This window comes from Callospermophilus lateralis, chromosome 6, assembly GCF_048772815.1.
Source record: "Callospermophilus lateralis isolate mCalLat2 chromosome 6, mCalLat2.hap1, whole genome shotgun sequence".
Taxonomy (NCBI): domain Eukaryota; kingdom Metazoa; phylum Chordata; class Mammalia; order Rodentia; family Sciuridae; genus Callospermophilus; species Callospermophilus lateralis.
The window spans coordinates 108,548,787-108,574,911 of record NC_135310.1 but is presented as its reverse complement, the minus strand read 5'-3'; the positions used below and the strand labels follow the sequence as shown (position 1 = coordinate 108,574,911).

Genomic DNA, 26,125 nt, shown 5'->3' with positions numbered 1-26,125 from the left:
AGACCCACAGGCCGGAAGGAAAGTCCAAACTTTTCCAGTTGGGGAGACAGAGACTTCTATCAAAAGTTCCAGGAGATAATGAAGAAGACAATGTGTTCTATTATCTATTTTTGATTGGCCTTTTGCAAAAAAGGAGCCTCATCTCTGACTCAAGGTAACAAAACAAAACGCCTTTATCTTATCTGGAAGGGAGTGGGATGATCTAGGCAGGGGCTGTATTGCTTTGTTTTTGTAACTTTGTTCCCACAGCGACTTCTTGGAAATGGGCTCCGAAAGAAAAATTTCCCGAAAGGTGTATGAGTGTGTGTACGCTCGCCTGTCTCGGTAGGAGATCTGTGGATTTAAAAAACTCCTCTAATTCCCGCTTCGCCCAGCCAGATTCTCCCCCTTAGCACCGCATACTTAGGCTACTTCCTCCGTAAAAGGCTTGGTATCCGCCACTATCCTGAGGAAACAAGTTTGGCTCAGTTAGTTAGAGCTTCAGGGACTGAGCCCAGGACCAGCTGGAGGGCTCTGCAGCTCCCCCTAGCCCGCCCGGGCGGGTGGCGGTCCTGGCTCCCCGCACCAGCGCGGCCAGAGTCTGCTTTAGATGGACTTTCCTGGGGCTCCCGCCGGCCCTGGGGACCCCCTCCTCACCTCGCGCTGCGCTGTGCCACTTGCGGAAACCTGGATCCCTGGGCAGACAGACGGGACTCAGGACACACCAAATCCGGTTGCTTCTCGCCGCCAGCACTACCGGCCTCTAGCTATCCGCTGTCACTGTGGTCACTGCGCCCTCCGCCCTCTGCTCGGCCCTATCACCGACCCTTTCCTCCCCCGGCGTGGCGGGAGGAGGGACGGGGAGGGGCGTGCTCGCACAAACAGCTGCGGCTCGGCTCGCGAGCCTGTTCGGGTGCACTCTGCACTCTCTCCTGCTGGGGAACCCGCAACCTGGACCCTCCAGGAGCCTCCTCCCCTCGGGATGGGTCCCCGCAGTGCCTCGACAGTGCTAAGCTCCCGACGTACTGTTCACACACTAGATTCTCATTAGGTCTGTTTCCTGCTTAACTCATCCACATCAAGCCTGTCTTGCTAGTTTCATCTGTTCTCTAAATTCACAAAGATCACTAAATGATTCCGCGCTCATCTATCATCTGAAATGCACCGTGCATCACGTTTGTACATACATTGCACACGGGGCGCCAGTTTGGAAGTTGTGTGGACTGGGCTCCCGCTTGGAAAGCCCGTCAGTCTCCTTTCTTTGTGCCAAGGAAATGCATTTGTGAGTTGGGGGAAAATGGTGTTATAAGGGGACATGTCACAATACAGCCCAGTTTAACCCGGAGTTATTTGAGATTTAACTGAAACTCCTTCATTTTCCAATGTTGTCTCCTCTATCCGCTTTCTAATAAAAGCATACGCTATTAAAGCTTTAGTCAGAAACTCAGATAAAATAGCGATTTATGTGTGGTGTTATTAAAACTTTGTATTTTTAAAATAGTACTTTGTCATTGGCAGATTGACAGAACTGGAGATGACATTTTATTTATTTATTTAGTAAATTTTATTCGGAGCACTGTAGTAAGAAGGCGAGGACTGTAGCTCTTTTCATTTTTCAGTGGTGTGATCTTGGGCAAGTCTGTTACCATCTCAGATTTCTCATCTGTAAAACACAGGTAGTCAGTCAGAGTACCTTGTGAGAATGAAATGCCACTACATGTGAAATGCTTAGGACAGAACCTGGCATATGGGAAACATTCACTCAATATGTGGAATCTAATATTAATAGCTGCAAAGAAGCAGTGTCTTATTTAAACATAACAATAAATGAAAATTTAGGTAAAACTGTATCAGCCTAGTGACAGTTTCACTGTACATCCTGTTAGAGCCGCCTGTGATAAATTGCCCCAGAATGTTAATTTCAAAGAGTACATTATACCCCACCAAAGAGAACTCTTAAGGCCCTTCTTTGATTGATCTTAAGACCAGACCAAGAAGTTGGAGACTTTCAAGGCTTTGAGGAACGGTCCTGAAAACAATAAGGAAATATTTTATTCATTTCCCTTACTGCCAGCAACATGCCATCTCCTTCAGTCATCAGATTCTTTTCCGGGAAGGGAATCCCAGAGTGATTGGCATCCTAGAGGAGATGCCCAGTGTAGGGTTCCCAGATTTAGTAAACAAAACAATGCAGGAATGTCAATTGAATTTGAATTTCACAGAAACAACAAATAACTTTTTGGTATGCAATATTTGGGATATACTCTACAAAATTATTTGTTGTTTACCTGAAATTCAAATTTAACTGGGCTTCCTGCAATATCTGGCAATCCTAACAAATGGAATTAGTAAAGAATATTTCTCACATTCCAAAAAGACAAGTCAACACAGGCAGATTAAAGGTGAATTTGATGTGGGTTATTTTAAAATTTTATGTGGTAAAGAAAAAGTGGAGTTGTGTTTATAAGTTGATTTGTTATGGAGTTACTTCTTACTTCTTAGTTTCTGCCTGTATCTCTACTGACACCATTACTTACTTACTATTTAGTATAAGTAAAAGTGGTTGCTTTTTGCTTCATTCAATATATTGAATATAAATACAATAATGTGTTCAGTGGAGTTTTATTTAAATAGTGTTTACTGAGGGCCAACTGCATGTCAAGTACCATTTCACAAATGAATAAGACAAAAGTTCATATCTGGAGGATAAGGAAATTTTAAAAAACCCAAAGTACTACCCTATCTAGGTAAATACGGAAGTCGGTGGGTGTTCAGTGAAGTGAGTTAATTGTCCTAGGAAAGGTGTGGAAACCAAAGATGGGATCCACTGCATGGGATCTAATAAAAAACTGCTCCAACCAGAATGAGCAGAAGAGTAAAGACCCAGGATAGTAGTTGTGTAAGTCTGGGAAGCAGCTCATCATTGAGTGGAGTAGGAAAGCTTCCGGGAGGTAAATGGAAATCCTCGAGATTATTACATGGTGATGGAATGCAAAGAAAAAAATTGGGACTATATTTTTACACTGTAAAGTATACAATTAAAATTAAATCCAGGAACTGCAAGAGGAAAACATCCAGAAAAGGCCTGATGCAGCTTATGATGGATTGATCTGAACCTATGGGGAGTATCTCAAACAGGGGACCCCATTTCATCCTGAAATCTAAGAATATTCTCCAAATCATACTTCAGAGAAGGGAGTAAGATTAGAAGGCTGTGCTCAGCTACAGGAAACAGGTTTTATGCAGTCTAATCATAGCAGCACTGCTTGTTGGTTTTGGTTTATAACCTTTACAATCACATTATAAATAAGCCAAAGAAGAATGAATTTTGACTATAGGCAAAATGTTAGTCAAAAATGATTAATTTTTTGAATGTGCAAGTAAAAGTAGATAGCAGGATGTAGGAGTAGGGAGAAAAGGTTGGGTTACTAAGGTACTCGGTTTAGAAAGTAGAGAATCAGAAGATACTGCAGCAACTTTGCAGAGGAGAGAACACTGGGGGCTGGGCATAGAGAAGGATCTCTGTCAGGAGTAGAGGGGCCAGAATGTATGCCAGCTGAATCTTTGATTTGCCTACAAGAAATTGGGTAGGAAGGGCCTAAGATGGTACACCAAGAAATAATGACATATCAGGTTCTTTTGAAAAATAGGAAAATATCAACCAGAGATCTAAAACATAAATCATTAAAAGTTTGGGGAATGGGACTGGAGTTGGGGTTATGGTTACAATGGGCTAAAGCGGGAAGACTCATTTTTCTTTTTCAGTACTTTAGTACTTTTGAACAATTTGAACTATATGCATGATGACATTGAATAAATATGTAAAACTTTTCTAGATTAGAAATTTGTGAAAAGGAAGACTTAAGAAAATGGTTTTCAAGAATCAGTAAGAGTTAATCTGGAAGAAAAAGAGAGTTTTCTGTAAAAAAAATGGAACTGCATGATCAAAGGCACATGGGCCTCAAAGTGAATGGCACACCTGGGGAATGTCCAGGTCTCCATGGTGGCATTGGGTATATGGATGAGGCAGAGAAGAAGGTAGGAATGAAAGGGTGAGCTGGAGCTACTAGAAGAGTCCTCTGAGCAATGCAGCTGAGTTTGGACAGTGAGCATCTCCAGAACAGGGATCATTTTTATTCTTCTGCATCTAGTATAGAGCCTAACACATAACAGTCACCCAATAAATGCTTTCAGAATGAATGAAAAAAATTAATAGGCATATAAGTAAATTATATACATATTTATAGGCATATCAGAGTTTTTAGGTGTAGTATTATTTTTAGAAAATGATTTTGTACTAAAAAAGATGAATTGAGAAAAAAAAGCAATTAATTAGGAGGCTATGAAGTGAAAGGTAATGATGTAAACAGATATTGACATTGGAATGGAGATTGAAAGTATAAACCAGGCCAAAATGGACACAAAAGATCAAGAAGGGGAGTAAGTCCCAAATGGTCCTGAGATTTCTAGCTGGGGAAATCAGATAGATGATGAAGCCCCTCGTTGATGAAAGAAAACAAGGAAAATGAATAGGTTGTCCAAGTGAGGTAACAAATGCAGTTCTGCATATACTAAATTTGAAAGCTCTAAGGATGATGTTTTTAAAATTGTAGGCCTTGGGCCATTAATAGCTTATGAAGCCTATATGGTTCATTGAGGCAGTACCCCACCCCCCAATGAAATGAAACATGATAAATTTCAAAGTACATCACATGTGGTTAAGTGTTGATCCACAAACTTGTATTTTCATTGCATATATATGTATGTATTTGTTGTAAAATTAATTTCTTGTCATGTGGTAAAAGCAATGTTTGAGAGCTTTTACCCTTGGACACACAGGCAGAAGCAGTGGTAGATGTCAACTTCCATCTGCTCAAGAGGGTCACCTGGGCACTAACTCTGCATTCAGTGACTTCCCATTGTGTCTTTTAGAATATTTTATTTTTTAATGTTTTATTTTTAGTAGATGGACACAACACCCCCCTTTTATATATCTATTTTTTTTTTAATGTGGGGCTGAGGATCAGTCCCAGTGCCTCACATGTAACAGGCAAACGCTCTACCACTGAGCCACAACCCCAACCCTTCCATGTGTCTTAGTCTGTGTTCTGCCATTTAGTAGAATACCCCAGACTGGGTAAACTAGAATCAATATGAGTTTATTTGGCTTATGGTTCGAATGCCTGGGAAGTCCAAGATCATGACACTGGTATCTGGCAGGAGCCTTTGCACTGTGTCATGACGTGGCAGGACAAGCAAGCACACAGTAGGCAGAAAGGGAAAAATCAGGCCCATCTCATCCTTTTTTTTTTAAATCAGCAACTCAGTCCATGATAACAGCATTAATCCATTCACGAGGTGGAGCCCTCATGGTCTAATCACCTCTTAAAGACCTTATCTCTTAAAACTGTTATAGTGGCAATTATATTTTAACATGAGTTTTGGAGGAGACATTGAACCCCATAGAACACTGAAAGCTTAAAATCATCTGTAGTGGGAGACTTCATACACAGAAATTGGCAAACACAACAAAACAGGAATGCGTCCCCCAGCCTGGGACTCCCACCTGCTCCAAGCAGTCCCATCTCTAGCCAGACCATCTCATAGGTGCTTGATCATACAAGTCTGAAGCTCAATGCAGAGAAAGAAGTTGTCTATTTGGAAGTTGTTTATTAGTGTGTGGGATTAACAAGTGCTTGTAGAAAAAGAAAAACTCTAAGGCCACCTCATTCAGGCAAGGTTGGAGGAAGAAGAGCTAGTGAGTGAGATTTTCAATTCTGATCAAAGTGAGGATGGAAATTGGGTTTGAGACGCTCTTAGATGTCAAGAAAGAAAAGGGGCTTTTAAAGGCAAGTAGGATCAACACTGCTGATTCAATAGTGTGGATGGAAAAGGAAGAAAGGGCTTTAGCAATTGGGAGGGCATTGGTGGCCTTTAAATTAATCTATTAGTCTATGGGAGTGAATGTAGGAAGCGGAAAAAAGGAGTAGAGATGAGGATACAATTTTTAAGACATTGTGTGGAGAAAGAAAGGAAAGAGAATTTGGCTGTAGTTGAGGAAGAAAAAAATATGAGGAGTGTAAAAATCTGGAGCATAGCAATAGAATCTTCAGATTCTATTAGCTTTCTGAGATAATAGAATCAGAGCTTTCTGAGCCCCACCTATGCCACGATGGCTGGAATTCACTTGTTCGTCCTGGAGTTGGATCATGGGGGTGATGCATTTTTCCTGATGACACTGATCAGTCTGGGAAAGAGATCACAGAAGAGAGTTTTCTGGGATTAGAAACTGGGAGAGTAGATTGACCCAAGGCAAAGAAAATGAGGGAGTTTGTTAACTTAAAAGATAAGTTTTTGTAGTTAGGATGTAATGTACTCATGTTAATTCATATTACTGGAAATCTAAACAAGTCAGAATAGTAAAAATAGAAAGTGGGGGTCCTCCATGGCCCCACCTCATGAAATAAGTGCATAACAATCCTGTGTGGTCTTCTAGATGCTCTTCTAGATTAAGAGGAACATCCTGGCCTTGAGTCCAACTCTACCTGTCCTAGCTCTAAGACCTCGGTCAAGTCACACACCTCAGTTTCCTTATCTCAAAGATGCAAATGATAGCACCTTCATCCTAAGGTTGTAGTAAGGATTAAAAGAGATAATGCCTGAAAGTGCTTAGAATACTGTTTGGCAAAATACTTCTCTAAATGTGATGGACGTGTAATCATTTTGTTCCCCATTGACAAACTACCAATGTTTCCCGTAGTACACTGGGAGAAAGTGTACCAGCTGTCCTGATGTGACACTAGTGCCTTATATATGTGAATATGTACATGAATATATGAATATTTGCAAAGAACTGAAAGTACTGCTGGGTTGAGTAGGTTGGAAGAACTTCCCTGGAGGCAGAGTGGCAGCATGAGGAGGTATAATGTCATGGTCAGAGAATATACTTTGAGTTCCATGAGTTCAGAGGTGAAGCACTTTTAGGGGACAATAGGTCCAGGATAGATATACCTCTTAGCTTCCAAAGTAGAGAAAAGATAAGGATTTTTTTTTATTCAATATTTTAGACAATTCCAAATTTCATTATCCAATTCTAGGCTTAGCCTTCACCCCTCATTAGCAGTGACATTATGAAATTAGTTTACTGAAGGACTCTTGAGCTGTGGATGTCATAATTGCCTTGTTTGTATGCATCTAGTCACTGGGCTCCATGACCTAGTTTGCCAAACCAGTCGCCAGGACATTTTTCCTTACCCAGGTCATTGAAAACACCCCTGCTGACTTTAATCAAGATGTAGGAGGCATTGTGCTGAGTCCAAGACTCCCAGGCCTCTCTCAGTGGCACTGATTCAGTCATCCAACTCCTTTATCTGGTTGCTGAGTTACTTGATTCCACATTCACAAGGCTATTCATTGGCTCCTCCTGTTTCTACTGTTACACCCTAACTGAGGCCTTCCAAGGCTGTGTCCTTGATAGTCGCAAAACGCTTCTTTGTTTATACAAATCATACAAACTCATTTTAGGAAAATGGTGTTTATTACTAATTTAATGTACATTCTCTGAAGCTTTTCTCCACATAAACAAATGCATGCATGGACGCTGAAGTTATTGGTCATTTTTAGAAGTTTTATTTTCATTAAGCAATAGAATACTAATATTTTATCAAACCAACATATCCAGATCTACAGTATCAGCTTGAAAGGCAATATAACATTTCCACAAGAAACTTGCATTGTTTACCAGTCTTAATTTTGAAATTATACTTCAGTGAATATACTTGCAGTAAAGTATTTGTGCATGTTTTTAATTATAATTTTTTTTGTTTTAAATATCTAGAAATGGATTTTCTGGATCAGGATATATGCATTCTTTTGTCTTCTATTTTCTTTTCACCCTTAAGTGTCCTTTGCCCCAGAATATAATTTATGTTGTGGCAAAATTACTTCTCTAAAAGTGACAGCCTTGTAATCATCCTTCCCCCTTCAGAAACTGTCAATGTTTCCCATAGCACACTGGGAGAAATTGAGTCCAGCTATCCTGAGGTGGCATTGCAGGATCTGGCCTGAAGTCCCTTTCCTTTAGGTCTCTCATATTCAACTCAGTTTACATTCAGTCATTCTGGATTTCATGTCGTGGCATCCCCTTTTCTAGAAGGATGCCCACTTTTGGGTTCTGAGTTCTGGTAGGAAGCAGGCAGTATGCTCAAACTGGATTATTTGATGCACATTTACTAAATGGACTGTTGACAAAGGTGACCACAGAATTCAGGAAATGTAACAAGGCATAGTGTAGTGCCTTTGATGAATGCTGACAGCCCTTACCTCCCATGGGCTTAAAGGAGCAAAAGCAGAAAGCAGTAACTGGAACTTGGCACAGGTAACTCTGTAGAGAAGGTCGCCTGACAAGAGCTGTGACCTTCATAGCAAACCCCTGGAAAGCCAGGCAGGAAGAAAGCCAAGGGAGTAAATATTCCAACCCCGTTTGTCATCTATACTCTAATCTTCTGCTGGAAATTGTCCAGCCCAGCTGGAAGCCAGAGCCCATGCATGATGCTGTCCTCCACACAGGTCAGCCTCCAGGATGGAGAATGAAGGAGGCTAGGTCGAAGGGATACAAAATGCCAGGACAGAAATGCAGAGTCCTTCTGTAAGACCCATCCAAGAGTCAATGTGAGAGCTACACGGGCCCACATTCAGATTGCACAGAACACAGGAGAGGCTGAGAGGGGAACCACAGCAATGTCTCGGCAGGTGGTCTCTGATAGCAAAATGTCACCTGAGAGAAAACATGGCCCATCCCGAAATCTGAACTCCCCTGAACAAGGTTTCAGAAGCCTCCTGACAGATTGATACACAGCTGGTGCTCATCAGTTGAGATGCTAGAATCCTATAACCAGCACAGCCACACAGCCGCCTCCTCCATTCTGATGCAAGGATGGTCCTAGTGGTGAGTGGAGGTCCACCTCCCCCAACCCCAGAAGGCTTCTTAAAAATCTCTGGAAAGATGAATAGGGACAGAAAGGTACAGATGCTCTGATAACCACAAATGGAATCTGATTCTTGTCTTTTGGACCCAAGATGCAGGGAACCTCGTAGCTTCCCTGAGATCAGGGCTCTGACAGTAATGTCATCAAGCAATGAGTTTGATCTGTCCTTACAACTGTCCATCCACAGGAAGTAGAGACAGCTGTTTAAGTATGCTTTACTGAGGCCTCTGGGCTTCAGTTTCCTTTCTTGCAAACCACCTATATTTCAGGCTTGCTATTAGGATTGATGAAATAATATCCAGAAAACACCTAGGACAATGCCTGATCAACAAATACTCTGTTCCCTGCTGCCACTCCCAGTTCTAATGACACCAACCATTCTGTCCACCTCATTGTGTTGCCTCTTTCACAAGCAATGGTTTGAAATGAACTACATCATTTCCTAGGCAGGAAGACCTCCCTTCAGTCACTTTTGCATATGGCTTTGACTTGCCCCTCAGGAGGCATTGCAGCATAGCAAATAAGGACATGAGGCAGCAGCCCCGCCACCTGAGCTGTCCACCATTAGCTCTGTAACCTCAGGCAAGTCCATGGATTACTATGTGTCTCAGTTTTCTCATCTGTGAAGCAGGATAATATCGGTGCCTACCCTACAAAATAAAAATTGACCAAGTGTGTTAAAGCACCTAAAACAAAGCCTACATGGGTTTATTACTGTCATCTTTAGAATTGAAGGAGGTAGAAGAGAATGAAATCCTACTGTCCCAAGCATAAGTCAATGACAACTGAAAAGTATGCAAGGGGGTGGCAAAGCCACTCAGCCCACACTCCTGTGTTCCCTGAACTAGCAGACACTGCACATCTCTCTGTATGTGGAGGCTTAGCTGGGATGGGAAAGGGTAAGTGATGAATTAAAACAGTCTCAGTGTCACTTTTAAGTAAATAATTTAATGCTGATGGGTGTTAATATTTTCATACATAAAATGAGTTTTTGTCTCATTGTTTTCTAAATCCCTTTCTGATCTAGAGATGGCTTTTATTCTGTGGAGAAAAGGCTTTATGGATGTCACCTTAGCCAGAAATTTTAGTCCTGATGCTTAAGCTGATGTGACCAACAATAAATGACTGGCTCACAGGTATTGCCCCTGGTGGCCTCTGTGACCTATCATGGGTAAGGCAAGAACAGTAGCATGCAGATTTTTAACATTCATCTAGTTTGTCACAAGTCTCACTGAAAATACTGAAACACACCCATCATACAAATTGTGGACCCCATTAGCAGATCCTAATACTTATAATTATAGAAATAATATTTTTATAATATCAGAATTATTTGGTCTTATTTTTATATGGCCTTGTATATTATTAGGTCAAAAATTTTTTAATTCAAAATATGCTACAATATTTTGACCATTTGGGGGTAAATTCTTCTTTAAAAAAATAATGCAAGTAGCTCACTTTTGATTTGTGAATAATTCTGGGAGTCTCTACCTTAGGTTGCCTGGCCCTCATGGCTTGTCAAGAAATTTGGTGTCAGAAACCTTTTATTAGGGGAAGAAAACACATAAGAGGGTATCAGAGGGGATGGGGCCCCAAACACATGCAATTTACTGATGCCAACAGTTGTAGTTTCTCACCAGGTTTCATCCCTTATCTCAAGTTGCTTTGTCCCTTATCACCAGGGAATTCAGTCCTTGTTCCCCTACTTCACTCAACATATAGTAGCTACTCAGCAAGTATTTGTCCAGTGAAATCAGGCTGCTCTGTAACTGTTACAAAGCTTAGAAGGGGAGATGGAACACTAAGTTCTCTGAGTGATAAGGATGCTGATGCAGTCTCTCCTAGGCATCAATTGTGGCTTGTAAAAGACACCTTTAAATTCTGTCCTCTGACTTGGCTGACCACTCCTTTCTGTGTGACTATGTTCTCCCAGGTCCCATCCTTCCTCCCTAGAAATATTTACTAATTCTTCCTTTGCTACTAGATCCCAGGGAATGAAAGGCCTCAAGGCTTGGAGCCCCTCTCGTCATCTAATATTCTTAGTTTATGTTAGATCTTATCTTATACCTTTAAGTATCACCCATGTGCTGGTGATTTTCAAATGTGTAACTTTAACCCCAAAGTCACAGAACTCTGGATTCCTGCTTGATATTTGGATGTCTTGCATGGATCTCAAACATACATCAAACAGTACACTTAATTTGTATCACTCTTCTACTGGTCCCACCTGGCCCCACCCGCTCCCCTTCCACAACACCAGTGTTGTCAGTTTCCAAGGGCCATCTTGACTCCTTCTGTTCCCTCACCACTCATGTGTACTACATTGACAACTTCTGCCAATTTTCCCTCCTGAATAACTTTGGTTTCACTCGTTTCTCTCCATCCCTATGGCCACAATCCACCAGGTTGCCACTCTTTCTTATCTGGGCGTCTGCAGTGGCCTGCTCTGTGGTCCTCTTGCTTTCAGTCCCATTTTTCAGTCTCATTTAGACTATTGTCCATATAGAGCTAAAGGAATCTCTCCAGAAAATTTAAGCTGCACCATCTTTGTTGTTTAAAATCTTTCAATTTTTTTTTTCAATTTTCAACTCTTTGTATTTGGAATAAAATCCAAATTCCTCACCCTATCCCAGAAAACCCTAACCAACTTAGCACTTTTCTATACTAAATTCATCTTCTTCTACTTGCTATACTTCATAAACCAGCGGCATCTTCCTCTTGTTTATTCCTCACATAAGCCAAGCTGTGTCGCTGTCAGTGTGGACCCCCTTCCCCAGATCCTCAGATGCCTGGATTCTTCACCTATGCCAGGTCTCTGCTGAAATGTCACCTCCTCTATTAGCATCAGAAGAAACAGAATATATAATTACAAGAAAGGGTTTATCAGATTAATTTATACTACCAGAGGCTGGATAATCCCATGAAGGTTGTCTGCAGGCTGAAGTGCCCCAGAAACAAGTAAGTGCCCAGGAAGCTGGAAGTCTCAGAACAAGAGGAACCAAGAATGCAGCCCCAGTCTAAGTCGAAGTCCCAGAAGCTTCCTATAGTGTTGTCTGTGCAACTCTGCAGTGCAAGTCTGTGTTCAAAGGCTAAAGGAAGCTCCAAGAAGACAGGAGCACTGAGTGTCTTTTCCCTACAGGGCCCAGTGGAGTGTTTGGCATATACAAGGGCATTTGATAAATATATATGGGAAGAAAGGTAGGGAGACAAATGGAGCAAAGGAAAGAGAGAGGAAAAGGAAGGAAGGATGGAAGGGAGGGGAGGTGGGAAGGTAAGGAAGAAGGCTTTTCCAATCAGCGACATCATAAATATATTGATGCTTACTTACAGCAAGCGGGGGGAAAGGAGAGACAAAGAGAAAGCACTATAGATGTTTTTGTTCTTTTTGTCATTGATGTTTAGGAATCTATCCTATATCAGATGCTTTATAAATTATTCCAGTTAATCTATGAGATTATTATTCCACTTTTATTAATGAGAAAAAAAAGAAGTTCTGCAAAGTTAAGGAACTTGCCAAAGATCTCATAGCCAGTTCTGAATGAGAGGGGCCCATGTTTTCCCCACCACACCACGGAGGTCAGACATCTCTTGTGTCTAAGTGACTATTAAACAGCTGACCTTCTTCACAGCCTGTGGACTGAAAATCGTTTTTATTTTTTTAAATAATAATATTTAAATAATTTTTAATTTAATTTTTTTAATTTAAATTTTTAGTTTAAATTTTTAATTTAATTAATATATAATTTTAAAAAAATAATCAATTATTTGAAAGAACCTGGTGAGGTCTGGCACATTGGGGCTGAAGTAGAAGGTAGAATTGCTAGAGTTTTGATATGAAGTAGAGCGGCAATCCCACTCCACCAGATACCTAGGGAAGCTGAAATTAATTGGCAAGCTTTCATGAGGAAGGAAGGGTCAGTTTCCATGGTGTAAGCACAACAATACTCCAAGCAGTTCAGGCTCCTGAAAAGAGCTCCCTGGGTTTCATACAAGCAAAGAGCTCCCTGGGTTTCATACAAGCCTGTAAGTATTTTTACATTACCCCTCTCTTATTTACTATAGTAATACAGGCCACTCACTTATTAGCCTCTGTATTGCTGGACTACTTTGCAAATTGAGACACATCTACCAGAAAGATAGGAATTCAAGTGCACTTAACCAATTTCACAAAGATTCACGTTACGGAGAGTTTGCCAGATTTCAATGACCAATGATAGGCTAGTGAATTACATATGTAAATTTGCAAGCAAGGTTTGTATTTTTGTTCTTTTAAAAAACTTCTAATAGTGATTTATTTTTAACAAATAGCTTTATTTAGCTATAATTCACATACCTAAAAATTGAATCTATTTAAAATGTACTATTCAGTGGTTTTAGAATATTTTAGAGTTGTGAAACCATTACCCACCACAATCTAATTTTAAAGTATTTCATCACTCCAAAAAGAAGTCCTGTGCTTACCAGCAGTCTTTCCTCCACCCACCCAGGACCCAGCCCTAGGCAACTAATAATCTACATTTTGTCTCTATAGATTTGTCTCTTCTCGGCATTTTACATAAATGGAAGTATCCAATCTTCTATGACTGGCTTTGTTCACTTGGCATGTTTCAAGATTCATCCATGAATCATGTCTCAGTACTTCCTTCCTTTTCATTATAAAATAATATTTCATTATGTTGATATTCCATATTTTATTTATCCATTCATCTGTTGATGGGTATTTGGGGTGTTTCCATTTTTCATCTGTCATTGAATAATGATTCTATGAACATTTATGTATAAATTTTTATTTGAATGTTTTCATTCTTGTGGGTAAATACCCCAATTTATACTTTCTTTTTTAAAAATTTTTTTTAGATGTTGATGGACATTTATTTTTTTATTCACTTACTTATGTGGGGCTGAGGATTGAACCTAGTGCCTCACACATACTAGGCGAGTGCTCAACCATTGAGCCACAACCCCAGCCCCGGAAAATTTATACTTTCTAATTTCAAAACTTACTATAGAGCTAAAATAATCAAGATTATGGTGGTACTAGCACAAGAATAGATACCTAGAGCACTAGAATAGAACTGAGAGTCTAGAAATAAATTCTGACATATATGCTTATTTTTTGACAAGTATACCCTATATAAACTCAAAATGGGTCTTGGTCCTAAATGTAAGGCTCAAATTGCAAAACTTTCAAAGGAAATTTAGAGTAATAAATATTTGGGAGGTGGAGGAGCAACTTTATTTCTTTGCATGTGGATATCTCATTGTCTCAGCACCATTTATTAAAAGATATTTCTTTTCCCATTGCTTGGCCCTGGAGTGTTAACTGAAGTCAAGCAGTATGAGTCTTCCAACTTCATTCTTTCTCAAGATTATTTTGATTATTCTGGGTTCCTTGCATTTCCGTAGAATCTTCTAGGATCAGCTTTTCAATTTCTCTGGAAAAAACGTTTTGCTGCACAATGAAAATTTCTACTTGAATTACAACACATCCATAGGAAGTTGTGCAATCACTTCAGTATCAACTTGAATGTGGAACAAACAGGGTAGGTTTAGTGTAAAATTGCTCAAAAGCTTGTATGGAAGGTAAGTGAAAAGTCTCCTAGATACTGATTGTGAAATGGTTTTGCTTTTAGTGACACTTGCAGATTAAAAACACTAGTGTTTTTGTTTGCCATTTTCACTATTAATCAAATCCAGTGTTTTCTAGTAAAGCAAATTTAAAAACTAAAATGCAGTTTGTGCCATCTTCTCTGTTACCCGGCAAGACATGTGTAGAGCACCTATATCCTGTAACACACCTAACCCTTGTTTTGCACACTTAGAGATTCTGATTCACTTTGGGCTGAGGTAGAGGCATCTTTGTTTTTAAGAATCTACTGACAATTCTATGGAGCCTCTCAGTGGAGACCAACTGCTGCCTCCTTGCTTCCCCCTCAGGTCTCCAATCGTGTTCCCTGCCAATCTATCCCCTACATTTCAGCCAGAGAGATATGGCTATTCAAAGATGAACTAGAACTGCTATGGGGACTTGTTATGAATGCAGACTCTCAGACCCCATCTCAGATACACTGTGTCAGAATCTGCAATTAAACAAGATTACTAAATAATTTGTATAGACTAGAGGCTGCTAAACTCAGGTCTAAAAGTTGGATCTGGCTCATACCTATTTTGTAGGCCTGTGGCTACCACCTAAGGTGTCAGGCCTCCATGGGCGAGTGCTGTGAGGCCCCAAGAGCAAGTGCATGCTTCTTCCTTTATCCCTGCTGCCTGTTTTGCTCCTAGTACTTGCCTCTGCCACTTTTAGCTGTGCCTATTCACTGCTCAGGGCCCACTGATGATGTTGGTAAAGGATTTCAAACACAGGTATAGCACATCGAGGGCCAAAGGCACATACTCCAAAGTGCAAGTTGTTCAGTATGGGGGAGTTTGCTGTTGGCAGCTGCTGGGACCACAGTGGAATCTTGATATTGAGAGTTGGTGACTCTGAACTGCTTTTTCTCCGGCCAGCTGCCAAAGAGGGATTGCCAACCTCTCTAGGAGGGGAGAGAGCTCACTGGAATCTGAGTAGCAATAAGGCAGGGAATGAAACTGAGCATCCCACTGACAATGCCCTTCTGCTGAGGCCCATCCTCTTTGCCCTGAGAATGTCTCCAGCTGAGGGTTACAGGGAACAACCATTGCAGGCAGATAGGAAAGGGAAGGACATGGATTTTTACTCTTGTTATTTAAGTTGCTTTTAAGTTCCCACTAGTAGTCTTGATTTTGTCTCTTGGCATAAAAATATTGCTGTCTGGATTTTTACAGAAAAAGGTTGCCGACCCTCAAGACTGAGGGACATTATTGTTGGAACTGCTTACACTTCAGTATAAGCAATCCCGGCCACCAATGTACTGTGCCTGGATTGGGATCCTCCACAGTCAGTCGCCAACTTGACTCCTATTTATCTTTCTGGGATGCAGCTTAGGTCTCTTTTAGAGAAAAATCCTTTTACTTCCCAGTCTTAGTGAATGGCCCTTTTTTTCTGTCTGTTGGATGCTTGGGGCATTGCATTTTTATTATGCTACTTCTCTCTCAGGCTGTAGGGCTATTCTCACTTTCCAATGTGCGTCAGACTTACCTGGAGGGCTTACCACGGCTGTGGCTGGGCTCCACCCTAGAGCTTCAGTAGGTCTGAGGTTGAGTCCAAGAATTTGCACTTCTTCTAAATCTCTGGTAGTGGTGGTGGTGCTGCTGCTGCTAGTCACAATTTGTAGGGTGAACTCCAGACCCATCTCAAACCTTGAGATCAGAGGTATCTTCAATGGCCACAACTCGTGTGGCCCTCTCTGCATTTTTGTTGTATCTTTTTTATCTCACCAGTTCTCAAACTTAGTATTTTTTTTAATCTCAGAACTTCTTGACACTCTTAAAAATGATTGGGAACCCCAGAAAGCATTCATGTATGTGGATTACATCTATTAATATGTATGCTTTTAGAAGTTAAAACTAAGAATATTTTAAAATGTTAATTCATTTACAAAACCTGCAATAAATCTATTACATAATAACACAAGTAATATTTTCATGAAAAAATTATATTTTCCAGAATAACAAAACATATAAAAAGAGTGAGCTTGGTTTACTTTTTTTTTTTTCAACCTTTTAAAATCACTGGCTTAATAGAAGACAGCTAGATTCTTGGGTCAGTTTCTACATTTTCTTTGTTCTGATGGAAGCGTATAAAGAAATCTGGCTTCCAACAGGTATAAAGTTAGAAAGAGAGAAGTATTTTATAGATTTCCAGATAATTGAGGATTTTCTCCTTTGATACTACACCCAAACTAGACAGATAGTAGTGCCCTACATTTTAGTTTCGGTGTGGATTTGAAGTGATATCCAGGCAATTTCTTTACTCTGATTTATTAAAGTCTTTTCCATCTTGAATGGATCTCTTTACTCATGTCTGATTTTGCAACATCCTCCACTTGTTGTATGAAAAATATTGGTCCAGGGGGTGAAGAACATTTTCCAAATGTTGACATACTTTATTACACAATATCTGCATTTATTGAATTACATGATTAATGGTAAAGATCTAATAAACATAATTTTTATTGATTCGTTAAGAATGTTCCTATGAAACTGGTCTCTTTTTTTTTTCCTGTGAGTGTGTGGTGAACAGCTTGATTATAGTCCAGTTTTGCTGTCATAGCCTAACTTTGTATGAGGGTCCCAGCAGTTTTCTCTACCTTCTCTTTGGAACAATCAGAAAAATTGTCATCAAGGGGAACAAGGCCAAGAACATCTTAATATTATAATGAAATGGTTTTTCATTTCATAGTTTCCCTGAAAAAGTCTAAGGGATTCCAAAGGGTCTTAGACTACAACGTGAGAACTACTGTTTTAAGGCATAATATTAATATCAGTTTTTAGCTATGTTATTTGTCTGTTTGTGTGTTTTCCCCTCCCCACCTGGTGTGCAATAGTATTTAATTTCCATGGAGCTCTGGACCCAGTATAAACTTTTCACATGGATTCTCATTGTCTCATAATCCTAGATGTTTATACCCATTCTACAGATGAGAAAGACACAGAATTATATAAATAACTTAAGGCAACACTACTAGAATTTTGAAATGGGAGTGGGAAATAGTGCTGGAAGGTGGTTTGAGGCCAATCCATGAGTGTAGACGTAATTCTGTGTGCAGTGGGAGCCATCAGTAGTTTTGGGGGTAGGGGACTGGCATGCAGTAACCACAGTAGCTAAGATCCAAGTCCACACTCAGCAGAGACCAGGCACCAGGCAATCCTAGCCGCAAATGCATGAGGCAGGAAAGAAAATCCACAAGGCAAAACTCTGTGGAGCACTTGCTAGGAATTAAGGACTGTAATCGAATTTCCTAAATGCCGTGTCTCTCCCACAGTTTCTGTCATGGAATTGACCAAAATATCAAACCTGACAAAACTCCACCAAGCTGTGGCTCTGGGGGACTACAATTTAGTAAAGAGGATTTTGAAGAAAGGTCTTTGTGACCCAAACTACAAGGATGTCGACTGGAATGACCGGACCCCGCTTCACTGGGCTGCAATCAAAGGTGGGTGGGCGACGCCTTAGTAGATCCACCCCTGTGAGCCCACCATTCAGTCTACAGGCTGTGTTACTGAGTAGGAAAAGATATTTTTCTGGAGCTAGATGGAGCATTTCAATCATCACCCCTTACCCACATTAGCAAATTTAGTTTGTTATTTAGTGTCTCTGGGCCTCAGTTTATGCTTCTATATAATGAGGGTAGTAATGTTACAGTGGAGTGAAGGCGTTCAGTAAGATAGTGGGTATACAACACCTAGCATATAATCTGCTCTTAATATTAGTCTTCTGCCATCTCCAAAACCACCTTCAGAGAGCACTTGTCACCTGATGGCCACTGGACTGTGTACTTTATCTTTGTGGCTTCACTTGTACTTCTCAAACGTCCAGTGAGGTAAGTGATAATATTCTAAATGATAGACGAGGAAATGGAGCCTCAGACATTTGTTACTTATCCAAGGTGACACACCTTAGTAAGCCCCATTGTGAGGATATGAACCCACATTTATCTGTTGAGAAAGTCTGTTTGCAAGCTCTGTTAGCTATAATGTATGTGGGCTTTAAAATGTTTATTTTTGAAATGAGCATTGAAAGAGGAGCCTGTCCAGTGCTCCCGTGAGCAGGACCTGAGAAGATTTCTGGGACAGTGGACAGGAGAGGGGTGTCCTGGAAGGAGTACTGGACGTACTGTGAGAGTCCAGGTTCCCCATGGGAACAGGGTTCATGGAGTGAGGACAGGGTGCTGATTCCCCAGTAAGAGGAAGGAGAAGGGATGAAGGGGATGATGATAGGAATCTGGAGGCACCCCAAAGGTGCATTTCCTACCCGTGTCATGTTGTCGAGGCTGGCCCTAGTCTCAGGCCGTGGGGGACATTTTCCTCTTAACCGCCTCCTGTTTCTTCTTGGTCCCTCTAAGGGCAAGTGGAAGTGATGCGTCTCCTGATAGGCTGTGGAGCCAGGCCCTGCCTGGTAACCGATGTGGGCTGGACCCCCGCTCACTTTGCAGCTGAGTGTGGCCACCTGAATGTACTCAGAGCCCTGCATGCCCTGCATGCCGCCATCGACGCCCCCGATTTCTTTGGGGACACTCCTAAGAGGATCGCACAGATCTATGGGCACAGAGCCTGTGTGGCCTTCCTGGAGGAGTAAGTTTCTTTTTTATTTTTATTTTATTTTTTTGCTTCCCAGCTCTAGGAAGGACAAAGATACAGAAGCTTGTGATCAAGGTCTTTGCCCACTCAGTGGGCTCAGGTCAATGCAAGAGAAATGAGAAAATCCAGTCAACTGCCTGTTGTTTTCATTAATTTTTAAATTGAGTTATTTTCACAGAAATGACTGGCTTCAGGTAAAAAATACGTTGATCTGTTGTTTTAGATTATACAAAAATTGTCTCTGATCAGAGAACTGGGACACAGTTTGAAGAAAGGCGATGATCCCAGATTCATGGGCCCCTGCAGCTTTCTAAAGGGTATTCAAGCTGTGTGACCTTGTACAGGTTGTCACCTTCCTGACCCTCCATTACCTAATATCTAAAATGAGGCAGATGAATTAGAATTTGATTTTTTTTCAGACCCTTATACTTTTTCAAGCATCTATGTTCATCTGTGAATCCCCTACTAACACATATACCCAAATAAGAATTTATCTAACATTTTGTTCATATTTTTTTTACTCATTCAAGACATTGAACATAGTTTCATACCAATTATGTACATAGCAGTAGAGCTCAGAGAGGGATAGAAATAAAATTTAGACATTTCCAGTTTTGCTGGATCAACAAGTAACTCATATAAGAAAAAGTTGAATAATAGTATCTGGGCATTATTTCTTGGAAATTAAGACAAGATAGATATCAAATCTACTGGGCTGTGCATGATAGAAGAGGAGGGTGGCAGTGAGATGTCTCCTAAGAGCTGGCAAATATAGTTGCAAGAAAGTTAAACTAGGAAAGTCTTTTCCTATGGTGAGATTAGTAATGTGAAGAAGTAACCTAAGAGACTCCTAGGGGAAGTGAGGGTTGAACACAGGGGCTTTTTACCACTGAGCTATATATCCCTAGGTTTTTTGTTGTTGTTGTTGTTGTTTTTAAGTCTGAGATAAGGTCCCACTCAGTTGCTGAGGGCCCTCACTAAGTTGCTCAGGCCAGCCTTAACTTGTGATCCTCCTGCCTCAGCTGGGATTATAGGCATGTACTACCAAATCCAGCTCAAAAGACCCTCTTTTAAAGATGGTGTCACCCATTTAAAATATCCAAAGTCACAAATTAGGCAACTTGAAGAGCAGAGAGACAGAACCTAAATCTTTCTTTGAATATCCCTATCTTTTCCCCAGTTTTTTCCATTGCCCCTTGTCCTCGGTAAACTCCATGCACTGTATGTGAGACCACAGCTCTCTTCATCTTATCAGTTCCCACAGCCTTAGGTCTTTGAATTGTCAAGAACTCTATCGTTCAACATTTTTCATTCCCAATCTATCATGTGCCTGAACATGTCGCCAATCTCACTCGGCTGCCAGGACTGTACCTCTACTTTCTTCTCATACGCTCTTCATAACTTTCCCACCCCTTTTTCATTCATTCTGTACCATACAATCCAGAATTGCCAATTTTGGGAAAATTTCTGTGCTCGCTACTCCTAGGCTTGGTTGACTAGAGAAAAAAAAATCCCAGCAAGAAGTAAATGAGCACCATCAGAAAGATTTCTTCTTGGCTTGGCTCTCTCTTCCTGTCCTACTTCCTCACTGTCAATTCCAAGTCCCCATTACACTCTCTCAGAGGGTATGTCTTCTTCAAACTTTGGCGTACATGTTTTCCAACCCCTGTATCTATCTATCTATCTATCTATCTATCTACACACACACATACATATATAAACCTATGTATGTATATACACACATTTGTATATGTATGTATACACATGTCTGTATATATACATGTGTGATATATACATGTGTGTTTGTATGCATATATATCAACATATGTATGTTGGTATTGAAAGACCCTCCGAGTCCGTGTCCAAGGAAGAACGCACGAGACACTGGCTGCAAAAAAACATGAGGCAATTTATTGATACACAGGCGCCTGTGGGTGCTCAGCAAAACCTCAGCCGGAGCTTTGGTGAACTGGCACACTGGGCTTTGGGGTACAGGTCTTTTATAGGATAAAGGGGCAGGTTTCGCGCGCACGGTAAGCAACAGGTTTCTTATTGGTTATTTTGAACCCAGCATATAGATTACCTAAAGGGCAAAGTTGTTCTTCACTTTATGTTATCAGTTCCTATTTGCCTAAGAATGCCCTGGGACCTGGTTTTTTTTTTGTTCTTTTCCAACCATCCTGTCCTTTCACAATAGACTACCCTTAACTGATTAACAGATAGACCTCTCCAGTGTTTAGTGGGTTAGCAACACGCCCTGATGGTTTCACAATGGGGCCTGGGGTTTCTGGGCTGGGGTCTTTCATTATGGGGTTGGAAAAAATACATGTGTCTATGGACATATTCTGTAGTGGGAGCTCTAGGTTTTGATTATTTGCTAAGATTTACAGAAGGAAGAACCCTAACTTACATTTCTTTTAGCTGATTATAGTGTATCCCTGCAGATCTTACATATACTTACATCAGTTCCTTCTTGCCTCCCATCCCTTCTTCTGTAAAAAGGGTTACCCCTCCATGTAGATTCTTCATGTCTCTTCTACAAGGTCATTGCTCCTGTATTCTTTGTTGTATTTTTACTCTATCTCCTGCATTTTTTTATGTTCCTTCCTTTCACTTCTTTTTAGTCTGCGAACATGTTCAAATAGAACTTATTAAGCAAAAAGCAGAACCCCACTTCTGTTTCTTTTCTTCCCTATACTTCAAAGCTACTTGAAAATTAACTTACATAATTATCTCTACTTCCTCACCTCTCACTCTTCAGACTTCCCCCTGCTCCATCTGTTTACAGAGTCAGCTCTGACCCAAGTGATCAAGAAATTCTTGTTTGCTAAACCAATGGCTTATTCTTAGTTCACATCTTACCTCTACTTAATTCCCATTTATTATATTTCGGAAACTTTTCTCCCATACTTAATCTGATGCTACTCTCTCCTAGCTTCCCCCACCCCCTTCTCTGATTATTTCTCATGATTTGCATATGCTTTTTTCAAAAGAAAAATTAAATGGTTTATCCTTACATGCCTTTTAGATGCTGAAATTCCTCTGGGTCCTGCCTTTGGCTCTGCTGCACTGACATTCTCTGAGTAATCTCAGCCCCTCCTTAGTGGCCAGAAGGTGGATGAATGTGACACATGGCCCAAGTATAACTGAGATGGAGGAGCAGTGGCTCCCCTCAAATAGTGGGGAGTGTTATTGCCAGGAAAACTGTGCAGGCAGAAACAACAACATCAAATACAAGGTGTGTGAGTCATCCTATTGCACTGAAAACTTCCCTCTGACAGAGAGACTAGAGACAGAATCCTGGGTTAAGAGGAAGTTAATTTGGATCTGGAAAGATAGCTAAGACTTGCAAATGGAGGAGGGAGAAAAATCTGTTGATTTGGAATGAAGCCACCAAGTTGGATTTGTACATAGGTTGTGCGCATATGTGAAGAGGTAGAGGGACAGTGGCAGGATGAATGCCTGGCTAAGTAGAGTATCCATCTGAGGGAGATGTGGAGGATAAGTGTGCATGAGTAGGTCAGTGGGTGGCCGTAGTCAGCCAGGCAAGTGATAAATGTGAACTCAGGGGATTGACAAGCAGAAAGAGATGCTTTAATAAAGTTGCTTATACATTGGAGGAGGTGACAGTGGTGCTATGTAGGTAGACTTGGAGGCATTTAGACTCTAAGTGAGGAGACCACTTAAAGATTTCTTAGCAGTTCATGTTGTGAGTAGGTGAGCTCCTGGGCTAGGAGGATGCAGAAGAAGGACATAAGACATTTTTAACATATTTGATAATTTTCTGAACATCCTAGGATTAATTGAGGAAAACTTCAACTTCTGATTCAGGCTCTTTAAGTAGCAAATCACTTATTCAACAGGTAGATGTGAACCCTACTATGTGCATGTCATTAAGCTAGACACTAAAAAGGACATAAAGATAAATCAGACATAGGACTAGACATCAAGAAGTTTCCTTTCTGGCCAGGTGTGGTGGTGCACGCCTGTGGCGTACACCTGTAATCACAGCAGTTTGGAAGGCTAAAAAGCAGGTAGGACCAAAAGTTCAAAGCCAGTTTCAGCAACTTAGTGAGGCCCTAAGCAACTCAGTGACCCTGTCTCTAAATAAAATATTAAAAAGCTCTGGGGATATGTCTCAGTGGTAAAGTGCCCCTGGGTTCAATCCCTATACCAAAACAACAACAACAACAACAACAACAACAAATGTTCTTTTGACTGAGAGAGAAAATAACTTGTTTAACAACTTATTTATATAAATAACACTGAACAAGAGAAAGTGACAAAAGGAGGGATGCTAAGTAATCTGAAGATTAAAAGGTCTGGTGGTAGATTGGGGGATTGGGGGGACAGGAAGTTTCCCTGTGCTCTGACTTGAGAGTTTTGTTTTCTTTTCCCTCAGTACTAGGGATTGATCCCAGGGCCTCACATTGTTTAAATTTTAAATAATGAACATGCATTGCTTTAATAATTAGTAAAAAATACAATTACCAGCAAACAAAAAGAAAATAGCCTCTTCAGTAACAGGCCTCTTGCTGTGTAAGCACAATAAGATTTAGCAGTCCCTTCTTTCAGTTGTCTTTGAGTCCATGTATCATCAACATCTTACTCTGACACATCACTTTCCTCCACCTCCAAGTAGTTTCTTTGGCTTCTGAGACATCCCTAAGTGTGCACTTGGAACCGGGCAAACTAGGCCTCCTTCCAGACTGTGTGTAGAGCAGGAAGAGAGAGCTTGGTCCTGGCTCTCTGCCCCATGCTCAGGCCTGTCTGTCTTTGTCTAGGGCGGAGCCTGAGTGCAGGGATCATCGCAGAGCAGCTGAGCAGAATGGGCTGCACCTGGATGAGCGGGACCCAGACTGGGATGCCAAGAAAAGGGAGCTGGAGCTGTCTCTTCCTTCCCCCAGCAAAAATACTAATAAAAAGAATAAGAGAAGTGGAGGCCCAGCCAAGCTTAAATATACCAAGGAGCGGAAAGCGTGAGGGCTGAGCCTGAGGGCTGGATCCTTGTCTGGCGCTGCCAATCTAGAGGTTGTCAGGCTTGTGTTGTCTTTACATAATTTTACTCCAGGACGCCTACCCCGGCTTCTACTAGAAGTTCATGACCATTTCAAATTTCATTCAATTTGAAAATCTTGCCCAGGTGCTCTCAGCATGAGCTGTTGTCTCCTAAAACCTGCTGTCCACCAGAACAACCAGGAGGGGACAAACTTTAGCGGGCCAGCTGCTTACACTTTTTTTCCTCACCACTAATTTGTACCACTCCCCCACCCAACACCCCATTATAGAATTTCAGGGATCAAAGAAAGAGTCCTGAGGAAACTTGATTTTTTCCAGAGCAAAAAAGGAAAAGAAAGAAAGAAAAGAAAAGAAAAAGTAAAAACAATACCCTAAAAAAAAAACCCTAACATTATCCTTTCAATCTATGAAAAAAAAAAAAAACTGTATTTATTGTTACATAGACTAAGCAATGATGTGAACAACTGTATTTCCCAGTTCCCAGCTTTTTATTTTTATTTTTTCTTGTGTGGGACCTGCAATGCCAGGCAAGTCATTTTTACCCATGATTATGTCCACATAGGAGGAACACTTTGGGCCATAGACTAGCTCAGTGTGAAATAACTGAAATTAGTTCATCCCTCATAACTAATGAAAGGTAATAATGTGAAATAATGGAATGTGATTGTGGATCCACTTTTTCTACTGTAAAATTTAGAAAATTTAAATACAGATTACATTAGGTATTTCCAATAAAAATATGGTATCCAATCTGAGATGTAAAATACATATTGGATTTTAAAAACTTGTACAAAACATGTAAAATGTCTTATAATTTTTAAGACTTATTTGTTGCAATTATAATTTTTTTGACATTTAGGATGAAATAAAATTTGTAAAAATTAATTTTACCTTTTGCTTTTCCCTTTGAAAAACAAGTGACTAATAGAATGTTTAAAATTACCTATATGGTTTGCATTTTACTTCTATTAGTTAGCATTTCTATAGAATTTAGAAAACATTTAAAGCTTCTATTAGGAGACTGGTCTGGTATATTTTACCTTAATTTGCTACTCCACATTCTAACTTTATTAATTTTTCTGCCTAACTCAGTGTCTTTAGCTGCCAGACATCGGCATTACACACTTTCCAATTCATGCTCCTGGTAATATAAGTCATTTTGGGTTTGGATTTTCTAAAATTAAAAAAAAAAGCTTTAATATCTAATAAGAAAGCCATTTAGCTATCGAGGATAACTTTCCTACTTATCTTTACCCCTGAGCATCAATTCCCTTGTTCTCTGATCTGACAATCCCAGGATGCCCCCAGCTTGCCCGGTTTTTCCTGATTCTCAACTCAGACAAACATTAGATAACACCTGACTCAAGCTGGACTAAGAAGATTCTTCTCCTGGGAACTTGAAAAGAAGTTTTCACGAGAGGTTGGACCAGGAACAGACAACTTCAGAAAAATGAAGAGGCCCATCCTACAAGAGGGCTAAGGAAGTATAAAGAGGTGTTCTAGGAAGAGGAGGAGAGGACTAAGGCAAAAGATGGAGAGAGAGGTGGATAGTTTAGATAGATGATTGAAAGATAGATTCACATCTTTCTATATTCTACTTCTTCTTACTCAGAACCTATTAAATTGTATTTTCATGATAAAATTTCTCTTTTCCTACAGAACATATTAAATCGATGTTTTTCTTTGCAATCAGACTTTTCCTAATAAGCATGCTATTTTAATATCATGGGCTCATGAGTCAAGCCAACTTAGGTTAGTATCCTAAACATAGGGAGAATGTCCCGCATGCTTTCCTGTTGCTGTGAGGATGAAATGCAGCGACATGTGTAAAATGCTGGCGTTGGCACTAACTGGCCCCATGCCATGATTGGCTAGGGTATTGTCACAGAAGGGAGTGCCCTTGGGAATCTCAAAGGTGTCCA

The 26,125-nt window shown here is 40.6% G+C and overlaps 2 protein-coding genes across 2 annotated transcripts in view; one reads left to right on the top strand and one right to left on the bottom strand.

Moving 5' to 3' along the window:
- Pla2g7 (phospholipase A2 group VII) overlaps positions 1-756 on the bottom strand; it is a 39,074-nt gene extending 38,318 nt beyond the window's left edge. The window contains exon 1 of the mRNA XM_076860119.2: positions 637-756. The gene's annotated coding sequence lies outside the window, so the exon portion shown is untranslated. The remainder of the gene's footprint in view (positions 1-636) is intronic.
- Positions 83-24,167, top strand: Ankrd66 (ankyrin repeat domain 66). The gene is made up of 4 exons (XM_076859501.1): positions 83-154; positions 17,870-18,040; positions 18,950-19,178; positions 23,969-24,167. Exons 2-4 carry the CDS (start codon positions 17,878-17,880, stop codon positions 24,165-24,167), a joined length of 591 nt encoding a protein of 196 aa, XP_076715616.1. The 5' UTR covers positions 83-154; positions 17,870-17,877.
- Positions 24,168-26,125: the final 1,958 nt, after the last annotated feature.